Source organism: Orycteropus afer, unplaced genomic scaffold (assembly GCF_000298275.1).
Source record: "Orycteropus afer afer isolate SDZICR_OR568_19922 unplaced genomic scaffold, OryAfe1.0 scaffold00033, whole genome shotgun sequence".
Taxonomy (NCBI): Eukaryota; Metazoa; Chordata; class Mammalia; order Tubulidentata; family Orycteropodidae; genus Orycteropus; species Orycteropus afer.
The window spans coordinates 13,323,251-13,335,672 of record NW_006921620.1 but is presented as its reverse complement, the minus strand read 5'-3'; the positions used below and the strand labels follow the sequence as shown (position 1 = coordinate 13,335,672).

Sequence of the window (12,422 nt, the reverse complement as noted above, 5' to 3'; positions counted from 1 at the left end):
TACAAATTACATACTTAAATAGCTCGCGGTCTGTTGGGATGAGATAGACACAGAGAGCTTTTTTGTTGATAGTAGCTGTCATGTTGGCTCTGACTCAACCTTAGGGATCACAGAAGGAAACATTGCCCAGTCCTGTCCCATTTTTACGATCAGTGGTGTATTCGAATCCATTGTTGCACCTATTGCATCAACCCATCTCATGAAAGGTTCCCTTCATCTTTTTGTCCCTGTACTTTACCAAACATGATATCCTTTTCTAGCAATTAGTCTTTCCTGATGTTGTGTCCAAAATAAGCAAGCTGAAGCCTCACCGTCTTTGCTTGTAAGGAGAATTCTGGTTGTATTTCTTTTAAGACTTATTTGTTCCTTTCTCTGGGAGTTCACAGTATATTTAATATTCTTTGCCAACACCACAATTTGAATGTGTCAGTTCTTCTTCTGTCTTCCTTTTCCATACTCCAGCTTTCACATGTATATGATGTGATTGAAAAGACTTTGGCTTGGGTCAGATGCACCTTCAAGCGACCAGGTCTTTTAGGATGAAAGGTAAATCAGAAAGAGAAGGTAATATATAAGCTCGAAAAGTTTGCAAAGCAGTTAGGTCTAGGTTGTGGCATAACGATTAAGGGGCCAAGAGCACATTTCACACAACAGTATGCAATTCTTCATAAAATAAACATTGACTGAGCCCCTACTCTAGTCCAGACCCAGGGCACAGCATGTGCGTGAGACAGCACAGCATCCCTGAAATGGTACCAGTCATTCTGCTTGAGTGGCAAAAGGGGAGAATGGAAAAGGACACAGGTGATATACTGAGTGTTCTTGTATGTTATGAGAATAGTCTGGACTTTGTTTTTTCAAACAATATAGGTGATTCAAGACTACTGACAGACTTCAGGTACTTTGAAACATAAAATTAGCCTGATTGAATCTCAACTCCTTCATATACTCACTTTGTACCATTAAGTTGTTTACTAACCTTTTCTCAGTCTCAGTTTCTTCCTTTTGAAAATGAGACTACTAACACTCCCTTAGAGGATCACTAGAAGGATTTATAAAGGTTAAACAAAATACCTCCATGCATGTTCAGGGAATGACCACATGAATTAAAGACATTTCATGAATGATTGTTTCCTCTGCATTCCTTTCACCTTATAATTTAATTTATGATTTAAAATCATGGTTGGTGGAAAATAAATTTGCAGTGAAGACAGAGGAGACAGTTTGGCAAAATAATGGAAATAAGATGACACAAATAGGACCTCAGTGGGCACAGAGAAGGGATCATATTCAGAAGGTACTTAGAAGATGGGGATTTGGAGCTGATGGAAGGCAGGAGATGCTGGGACAAGACCAGAGGGAGGGAATGATCCATGATGATTCCTGGGTTTCTCATTTGGCAAATAAATAGAACATTTATTTTGAGCAGTGACTCTAGTTCTGGCTAGCAATATGCTAGGGTACTGCCAATTATCTTGCAATGTGTACAGAATTCTAAAATGATTCCAGAATAAAATTAATGCTCACCTACTCCAAGCCTCTGTGTGTCAGTTAAAGACATAACACATCTTCCAGGCATCTAGACTCAGTGCTTAGCATTTGCCTTTGATTCATTGTCCTTGTTCACTCGTTCATCCCCCACGTGGTTGATTCATCTAGTCCCCGTTCACTTACACTACAAAAATATTTCTTCTGTGATTTATTTCTTTGCCATTTTGACCATAGCCCTTCAAGTCTAGAGATCATTGCTTCTCACCTCTGTTATTTCTGTAGGTTTCTAGCTGCCTCCTCACTTCAGACTCTCCTCCAAATACCCACATTCTGCTTCTGTGCACATTATATTTGCAACATAGCACACTGCTAATAACTACCCTAAGCCAAAGAAAAATGTCTGTCCTACTGTATCAAATCTAGACTTTTCCATTAAACTCCTGGGGTCCTCAATAACCTGGTGACACTCTTCTATTGCTGATAGATGCTATAAAATTGCCCAACTCATGACAGACCCAACCACGATGGAAATGCTGTCTGGTCCTGCATCATTCTCATGATTATTTGCTTATCAGACTATTGTGATCCAAGAAATTTTCACTGGCTGATTTTTGGAAACAGACACCAGGCCATTCTTCCCAATCCATCTTAGTCTGAAAGCTCCATTGAAACTTGTTCGACATCATAATGACACAGATGCTCCACTGACAGATAAGTAGTGGCTGAGCATGCGAGACCTAGGCAGGGAATCGAACCCAGGTCTTCTGCATGGAAGGCAACAATTCTACCACTGAGCCACTCTTGTCACCACACTCTTCTTAGCCAAATTACTTTTTTTTTCCTCTTTTAAGTGTAAATCCCAAACTTCAATTCCTGTCAGTTTTTTTCCTCTGTCACAAGCAGGCTCTGTCCATCATATACATTTACTTCAGCAGGAATACCTTTTCCTCTGTATATTGTAGAGGACAAAACAGAGGTGAGTCAGACAAACTTAGTTTCAGATCCTACTTTTACCATTTGGTAGATGAATCAACCAAGGATCTCTGGTGGCACAGTGCCTAAGGCATTTGACTGCTAACCAGAAAATTGGTGGTTCAAACCCACCAGGCACTCTGCAGGAGGAAAATGGGGCAATCTACTTCCACAAAGATTTAGTGCCTCGGACACCCAGTGGGGTTGCTATGAGTCAGAATTGACTCCATGACAGTGAGTTTGGAGTTTTTTTAGATGCATGACCTAGGACTAGTCACTTAGCCACCACTCCTTCCTAAAATGGTGAGACCTCTCCTGAATTGTGTTTAAAACAGCTATCCCTTTCCAAGAAGAGAACTTCCCTCATTCATACCTCACTTCATCTTTTAATATATACCACACATTACTCTTTTTCTCTTTTTTAAAATTCTATCAACACCACTGAAATACAAGCTTCACATAGAGAGAGTTTTTATTTGTTTTGTTCACCAGGATACCCATTTCTAGAACAGGGCCTACCACATTAGAGATGCTCAATAAATATTTGATGAATGAGTGAATGAATGAATAAGGAGCCATTTTATTTACCTCCCAGAGCTTTTTTGAAAATTAAGTGGAATAACTTACTTACTAAGTATAGCACAGGGCCTGGGGCAGAGAAAGCACCTGATAACATGGTCCTCTCCTTTGAAATCTGTTGAAATCCTTCACTCAAGATCCCAATCAGGTAAGTTTCAACTTCTTCAGGAAATGTCCCTGGTTACCTGTTTTCCCTATTTCTCCTCAATATCTATGGCACTCACAGTCTGTCCTGTTACAACCTAACAAGAAATTACATTCTGTCCTGAATTTATCAGTCTTATACCATACACATTTTCTTCATGGTTAGAGAACAGAATCTCCAAGCTTAGCAAAATGTAAAACAAATACTAGTAAAGGGTAGTTCAACAATAGACTGTTGAATATTATTTTATGACTGTATCTCAAGCACGTCCCCAGAAAAGTATATACTACAGTGTCAAGTAGGATGGTTCAAGTTTATTGAGCTACAGCAATGGTTTCTCATGTTGTCATATATAATGATATAATAATAATGGTTATTTGAGTGTTCTTTACTACAATAAAACAATTAATCCTCACAACAGCCCACTGAGATGTAGTTAATGTCTGTCCTCATTTTGCTGATAAAAGAAACAGAGGTGTAATTATATTAAGCAGTTTTCCCTCATTCACAAAGCTAATGAACAACAGACCCCGGAATTAAGACCCCAAAACCCATGAACTTAACCCCATGCAATAATGATGTTTCATTTTTCACAAGAGAAGAGAGGAAGCAAAACTAATGAAGCAGACTAACTTATTGCTATTCCTAGAAAAAAAAATTAAAATATATATGTAGTGGTGACTTATTTGTGCCATCTCTGTAAGAGAAGGTGGTATTATACCCGTGGAAGCTGCTAATATAAAAATAGAATGTTTCAAAGGAAGTATCTTTCAAAGATATAGGTACATGAGAAAATCTGAGAACTTTAAACCTCGGTGCGTGCTCACTCAGTCTGTTCATTCATTCATTAATGTGTTCATTTAAAGCACAGTGGTGAGCAAAACAGAGACAGGGTCCCTGCTTTCATGGAGTTTACAGTCTTGGAAGAGAGACACATCCATCAAACCTTTACTCTAATGGATATGTAAATTCATATTGAAATAGATGCTTTGATGAAAATACTCACAGTTAAGTATGAGCAAAAAACAAGCAAACAAGAGAAAAAAGGTGTCTTAATCTTGGGGGGGTGGTCAGAGAAGGCTTCATGAGGAAGTGATGCTGAGACAAGACAAAAACAACAGATGAGCACGATATGTCCAAAGATGGATGGTAATGAGAGTATTCCACACAGAAGAAAGTGAAAGGGAACAGAAAGTGTGAAGAATAGGGCAAAGGGAGGCTGCCCAGGGAGACAGAGTTCATTCATCATTTGAAGAGAAATCAGAGGCCAAGACACAGAACGGTTTTAAGGAGGATGATGAGATCCAGTTTACATTTTCAATGTAAATGGCTTGTGAGGAGACAGGATTGTATTCAGGGAGACTTTTTAGGAAGTTATGTGGGAATCCAAGCAAGGCAGGATGGTTGCTTAGTCTTTGAGGTTGATGGTGAGGATATACCAAAGCAGATATAAGAAATCAAGATATTTAGAAGTGGAATTGAGCAGATTAAGTGGTTAGTTGAATATAGAAAGTGTAAAGGATAAATTCAAGGTTTCTGGCTGGTGCAACTGTATGGAGAATGGTTTTCTTCCCTGCAAGATTCTAGAAAAAGAACAATTTTTGAGTGAGGTCAGAGATGGGCAGATCTTGAGTTTAGTTTTAAACTTTATTGAATTTATCTTACCTTTATCAACCAAAGAAATTCTATTGCAGCTTCTTCACTTTCTAACTGAGAAAACTGAAACCCAGAACACTGCCTATGAACTTTCAGTCTCAGGTATACTCAGGATTAAAAAAACAAGTTTGTTGCTTCTTCCTACCTGTGTTTTTATGAGTAGGACAGTGAGTAGGTAGTGAATTCCATAATTGTGAGTGGTTGCAAGCAATACTTACTGCATATTTGGATAAGGTTCTAAATTTGGTAAATTCCTTCCTTTAATCTAAATAATAACAATAATAATGAATAATCATTAAACTATCTCTGGTGGCGTAGTGCCTAAGGCATTTGACTGCTAACCAGAATGCTGGAGGTTCAAACCCATCAGCCACTCCTCAGAAGGATGGTTGAAATCTACTTCCATAGTGATACTGTCTTGGAAACCCAAGGAGGGGTTGCTATGAGTTGGATATGACCCGATAGCAGTGAGTTAGTAGACGTCACTTAATAATATTTACTTTGTTTTAGGAGTTTAAGCATTTCACATAGGAATTCTCATCTTCTTCTGTATTGTTGCTTTGGCCCTCAATTAAGTCTAACAGATAACTTACACAGCATACAACCCCTTTAAATATTGAAATTTAAATGATTTAAAATACAACTACACTTATTTCAGAAGCCTATATTAATTTATGATTAGTATTTTTTTATTTCATGAATTCTATAGTTATTTATCCGTGTGCATACTTATTTTGGGAGCTCTGGTGGTGTAGTGCCTAAGGCATTAGACTCCTAACCAGAAGGCTGGTGGTTCAAACCCACCAGCCACTCCTCAGAAGGAAGTTTGGGCAAGCTACTTCCATAGTGATACTGCTTCAGAAATTCAAGGAAGGGTCACTGTGGGTTGGATCCGACTCAATGGCAGTGAGTTTGGTTTGTTTTTTGGGGGGATAGTTATTTTATTTCAACACATTTTACTTCAGAAGAATATTTAGCAAATTGACCAATTTTCCAATAATTTTTAATACTAATGAAAAGAGAAATTGTGTATTTGTTTCATGAAATGGGTGTGAAAATGAGTTTTTTCTTCTTGTTGTTTTTGTTGGTTTTTTATTATATTTTTTTGTACTCCATATTAGGGGTCAATCAGCACACTACAGCCCACAATCCAGATTTTGCATATTGCCTATTTTTGTCGAGAATGCTATATCAAAACACAGCATGTCTGCTTTACAAGTTTCCTGTGACTGCTTCTGCCCTGAAACAACAGGGTTGAGTAGTTGCCACAGAGACTGGCTTGCAAAGCCAAAAATATTTACTCTCTAGTCTTTGACAGGAAAAATTTGATGACCTCTGCTCTAGAATTCTTGGTATTTATTAGTCCTTCGTAATGTCATTTAGGAGCTCCGGTGGCACTGTGGTTAAGGCATTGGGCTGCTAAACAAAAGGTTGGCAGTTCGAACCCCCAGCTGCTCTACAAGAGAAAGACAAGGCAGTCTGCTTCCCTTACAGATTCACAGCCTTGGAAACCATGGGGGTTGCTATGAGTCAGAAACAACTCAATGGCAGTGGATTTTGCAGTGTCATAAAGTTGGTAAAATTATTTGACAGTAGATATATCAAATACTCATCTCCAAGCCCTTTCTGTCCTTTACTTTAAAAGTCTTGAATGGCAGTGTTAAAGTTGAGGTAATAAATGATCAGACTTTGATCTGTGCTTCTGATTTGTAATTCTTCAGAGAAGTGGAAGAATAAGCATACAACAGTTTGCAAGGAAATTATTTTTTTTCTGACATTAAATTTCATAGTATGTGTTATTAGAATGTAGAGTAATTTTATTTAAAAGCTGGAGAGTAACCAAGATTTAATTGGCCTTTGAAAATATTCAGTAATGATCTCTGTTAAAGTAAAGGCTTTCCAGTGGCGCCTTTTCAAACATGTACAATGTAACTATATAATTATACAGTGTCTTAGTTATCTAGTGCTGCTACAACAGAAATACCACAGTGGGTGGCTTTAACAAACAGAAATTTATTCTCTCACAGTTTAGGAGGCTAGAAGTCCAAATTCAGGACACCAGCTTTAGAAGAAGGCTTTCTCTCTTTGTTGGTTCTGGGGGAAGGTGCTCGTCTCCTTTCAACAGCTGTAGGTCTGACATTCCTTGGAGATCTGCATGTGTCTTGACCTCAGTCATATCCTGGATTTGCAAGGCTCCCAGCATGGGAACCATGGGGCCAAAGGACACCCTCCACTCCCAGCTCTTCCTTTTCGGTTGTAGTCAGGTCCCTCCATCTCTGGTCTCTTTTCTCTCCTTTTATCTTTTTTAAGATAAAATTTGATACGAGCTTCACTACAGGGAAACTTCCCTCACATAGGATAAGGACTGTGATCACCTTACAACTGATTGGCTGATAACATCAAATCATATCATCAGGGGTAACTACTTCATTACATAGCTGCCAAATTACATCATTACATAACTGCCAAACCACTGAGAATCAAGGCCTAGCCAAGTTGACACATATTTTGGGGGTTCACAATTCAATCTTTGATATGTATTATGCACTTCTTGAAAACTATGAATGATAGTTTTTAACTACAAGTAAGTTCTGAATATTGAGTTGATAATCTAAAGCACAAAAAAAAGAAAACTGAAGAATACCTTATTTTCGTTGTTAGGAATCCCTTATCCACTAGTTAAGATAGGAAAACAATTAAAAAAAATAATAAAACACCTCACTACCCTTGAGTCAATTCCAACTCACAGTGACCCCCATTGGGTTTCCAAAGTGGTATCTCTACGGAAGTAGATTGCCTAGTCTTCCTTCCTCAGAGTGGCTGGTGGATTTGAACCACCAACCTTCTGTTTAGCAGTCAAATGACTTAGGCACTATGCCACCAGAGCTCCTTTAGGAAACTATAGAAAGTAATTTTCTTGTGTTAATTTAGTCTCTTCCAGAATATTGATCCACATGCATCAGAAGCTGCTGGAATGTGTTTTAAAAATACTAAATCCTAACCCCTGTACTCCACCTACTAAAGCAGTTTCTTTTGGGGAGAGCTTAGGAGCATACATTTTTAACAGTGGCAGAACTTTATTTTCATGCACAATAGAGCTTGAGAAACTTTTGTTTGATTAAAATCCTGTCATTTCTGGTTTTTGATCATTTGAAACAAGGATCAATTTCTTTTCTTTAAATGGTCTTCTATTTCAATAGTAGTCCCAGTAAGCAATTGTTGAAATGCCAGGTTTGTATGGGATACAAAAATAGACAATAAACGGGGTTAATTAAAGGGTAGCTATTCAATTTGAAGGTGTCAATTGTAGAAGGTTTATTATGAATATAATGATCTTGAAGCAATGGGAAATAATTAGCATTTAAATTAAGTTGTAGATTAGCTACATTAGGGAAAGGTTAGCTTGCTATGAATTTTTATAATGTTAGGATGTTATTTTTGGATTGATTTAAGTATTGACCATACCTTAAATATTGAAAGTTTTAGAATAATAAAATTTTCATCATTAACTGAGAAGCATATTAATTGGTGAAATTTCTTGACTATATATGCATTGTAGTAGTAATTAAAATTTGTGCAAAATAAATCTGAATGTAAAGTTAAAAATATGTAATATTTAAGTAATTTTAATGCTTTATAATGATGATTAGTTTAATTAAACCACTCAAAGAGGTCATTGTCAAAAGGAACATGATATTGCTTTAACCGCAATTGTTTTCTGAAATTTTAGGTTGTGTGTGTGGTAAATAATTTCAAAGGAAGACAATCAGAAAATGAACATATACACATGGATAATCTGGCACAGATGCCAATGATCAGCATTCCTCGAGTAGAAAGTCCTTTGGAAAAGGTAACATCTGTACAGGTGATTCATAATTTAAATTCTAAGATGTAATAATTATCTGGAGCAAATGAATAATTATTTCTGTGTGTATCCAGAGAGTACCTGCATACTCATTGTTGATTTACTGAAACAATTTCAGTTTAATGTTGCATCTAGCAAGACTTTAGCCACTGAAGGGATCATCTTATAAAAATACATATCACATGTTATCATCTCTTTGCATCCCTCATGCAAAAAGCTGTGAATCTATATATGGAAATGAACTTCTAAATAACAAATGTTGTGGAATGGTGCTATGGGTAGACCAAATAATACTATAATTTTACTGGAGAATATATCCATTTTTATAAATATATATCATTTCTTTCATGCTTCATTTATATGAGAAAGTGCTTAGGATAAAGCCTGACACATAACTGAGACTTAATCAATGTAGGTTGAACCTCAATATATAAAGGTATGGCAACAGAAAAACAACAATAATGTGCTCCTAATCAAAGAAGCACTGAGGGTTAGGTTGGGTTAAATGGAGCCAGATCATGTAGAACTTTAACTGGTAAGTCATGGTGTCATTGAGCATGGCAGTGAACCCAGAAGTCCCATGATACTAGTTACAGGAAAGTGTTGTGCATATAGGTGATATACACTGATTTGCTTTTTTTGACAATGATTCAAGCCAGTATCACAGGCACAGCTAATAGGAATTTGTGCAAGTGTTAACAAAACCTTTGCTTGAGACTTATTTATCAGATAAGGTGATAATTTTTAAATGATGATACAATTATCACCTAAGCTTGACTTCCATATTTTCATCAATATCTTAACTGAAGAGTTCAATTATATGCTAATCAAGCATTTAAGTGGTGTGATTGTGGGGAGGATACATTGGATGAAAAAATAAAACTTCTTGAGAGACTGCAATAAGATAAAATTAGTGATTAACTAGAAATATAGTAGATATTTTGTGTTTGGATTAATTTTTAAAAGTTTATGTATAGGGCAGGGAGCACTTATGTTAATTGCATAAATAAAAATGACTTGGAGGGTGGTGTTGTTGCTGTTAGGTTTAGACCAGACAGCTACAATTCATAGCAACCCCATATATAACAGAAGGAAAGTTGCCTGGTCCTGAGCCATTCTCAAGATAATAGGTATGTTTGAGCCCATTAATGCAGCCACTGTGTCAATCCATCTCACTGAGAGCTTGTTAAATGAGTGAATGAATGTGTACAGCATTGTGAGTGATGCTGAAGTCACTGATTATGAAGTACTTGAAGAAATGAGGGACTATCATGTGGACAAGACATGAAACTTGTTCTGAAGAGCCTCAGATATCACTATTAGAATGAAAGAAGGGAATGTGTAGGGAGATAAATAATAACTTTGCAAGAATGAAAACTTTTCTAAAAGGGGAATGGCTGCTGTAAGAGAAAGTGATTTTTTGTTTGTTTGTTTCAACCAAAGGATTCAACTAAGGCGAAAAAAATCACTTATAGGTGATACTGTATAGGAAATTCAAGCACTGAGGTGGGGATAGAGGTCCTAGATGATGATGATGGTGGTGGTGATGGTGATGATGATGATGATGGCTACCATTGAATGATCATTCAGTATATGTCAAGTACTATACTGGTCATTTATGTAAATTCCACAAAAACATTTCTAGTGCTGTACAAGTGTAATCTCAATCCTTGTGACAAATTTTTAATCTGGGCATGATTATAATCACAAATACAACTATAATAGTCCACCTAAATCCCCTCTTTTCATTTTGTTTTAGTAAATGAATTGTAGGTTTTAGCTATGCTCATGATTGTCCAAGTATAGTCTATATTTCCCACCCCACCTTACAATTAAGTGTCACCATACAGTTAAGTTTAGACCAGCAGAATGTGAGCAGAAAGGATATGTGCAACCTATAGGTCATCTTTTCGAAGATTCTTGCCATGGATTTCCTCTACCTCTTCTTACTAAGCAGAAAAGACAATGACTGGAGCAACCTTGGGAGTCATTTTTCAAAATGGCCTCTCCACCCTGCTAGCCTGGGTCCCTGGATGAGCTGATAGAGCAGAGACCACATACACAGGCCATGAGAAAGAAAGTCTTTTCTTATCTAACCCACTGGATTATATTAATTTCATTGCTACAGCAGTTTAGTTGGAGGACTGAGGCATCCAACCTTTCAATTAGCAGCCATGCTATTAACAGTTTCCACAACGCAAGGACTCCTTCACTTTATTTAGTAGTTAGAGACTAAAGTTAGCTTGAATTTGATTCTCTCCTTTCCCCAACAGAGGACATTGATACCACAACCTGCTAAACTCCAACTTTCCTCTCAGCTTATTTCATTCCCAATCAAAAGAAGAATAATGTCTGCACAGTGCAGTCTTCTCCCAGCACTCACACAGACCCTGGGAAGATTGTGAATTAAAGGGTTGGGAATATATTTCATGCCTGCCTTTGGAGCTCTGCTGCTGACAGGATATGTATTTGTGCTCATCAGCAAGGAGAAAGGCAATCACTTAAGGGATGCCTGCAATAGTTATCTCTTCTCTCTGAGTATTTGGGGTAAATATTTTCCTTTTCATCATAATCTCATACTGGGGAAAAATGAATGCAAATTTTCTCCCTGTAGTTTGATCTTAATAATTGATGTTGGACAGTAACATTGGATGCCTAACTCTGGCCCACAAGGAGAGAAAGGGAGGCCTCTATTAAGGTGTGATGTACAGACGTGACCACAAGTTTTAGTATTATTAAGCCAGGCTATCACTTTCTGGTTGTTAGTTTTGCACAAAGAAGGCAAAGTAAAGCAATTTTTTTTTTTTTAAATAGAGAAGTTATGTACTTACATAACCTTTTATGTTCAAAGCACATGTTTGATAAGCTGTAAGCTACAGAGTAATTATAGCATGCTAGCATTCTTTATTTTTATGCCAGCAATTTATCCTTTAATTATAGGGAGTTTGTCATATAGGTAATTATCATATTTTATGAGAAACATCATGATTTTTCTGAAAGCTAAGTAAATTTGAACATTGATTGCATTTGGTTTTACAGAAATCTGTAGAAACTGACCGACATAGTCGTGTCTCCTAAATACTCCAGTTATACTTCACTATAAATATTTGTTATCAGGAGAGACCAGTCTCTGAAGAAGAACATTATGCTTGGTAAACTAAAGTGTCAGTGAAAAAGAAAATGAGTTTCAATAAGATGGATTGACACAGTGGCTGCAACAATGGGCTCAAATATAACAATGAAGATGGTGAAGGACTGAGCAATGTTTCTTTCTGTTGTGCCCGGGGTCACTATACATCAGAACTGACTCAATGACACCTAACAACAGCAGCAATAACAACATAACCATTTGTATTATCAAATCATAAAAAGCCTAAATATCTATAGTGGTAAATTGTTGAGGAAAGTCCCTGGGTGGTGCAACTAGTTTGTGTTCAACTTCTAAAGTAAAGGTTGGCAGTTCCAACCCACCTAACTGTGCCATGGAAGAAAAGTCCTGGTGATATGCTTCCATTAAGATTGTAGCCAAGTAAACCCTACGAACAGTTGTACTCTATAATAGGTGAGGTCTGCATGAGTTGGAATCAACTCAACAGCAGCTAATGACAGCAACAAAAGTAAATTATTAACCCAACTGAGGTACGTTTATATCATAGGACACAGTGCAGTACAGTGTGTTGCTTCTGCTCAGAGGTTTTGGAGGTGAATTTTGGA

General features: G+C 37.1%; 1 protein-coding gene across 1 annotated transcript in view; it reads left to right on the top strand.

Annotated features, from left to right (window-relative positions):
• PLPPR5 (phospholipid phosphatase related 5) overlaps positions 1-11,786 on the top strand; it is a 171,673-nt gene extending 159,887 nt beyond the window's left edge. The window contains exons 5-6 of the mRNA XM_042780303.1: positions 8,574-8,708; positions 11,748-11,786. Of these exons, the coding sequence (XP_042636237.1) occupies positions 8,574-8,708; positions 11,748-11,786 (174 nt within the window). The remainder of the gene's footprint in view (positions 1-8,573; positions 8,709-11,747) is intronic.
• Positions 11,787-12,422: the final 636 nt, after the last annotated feature.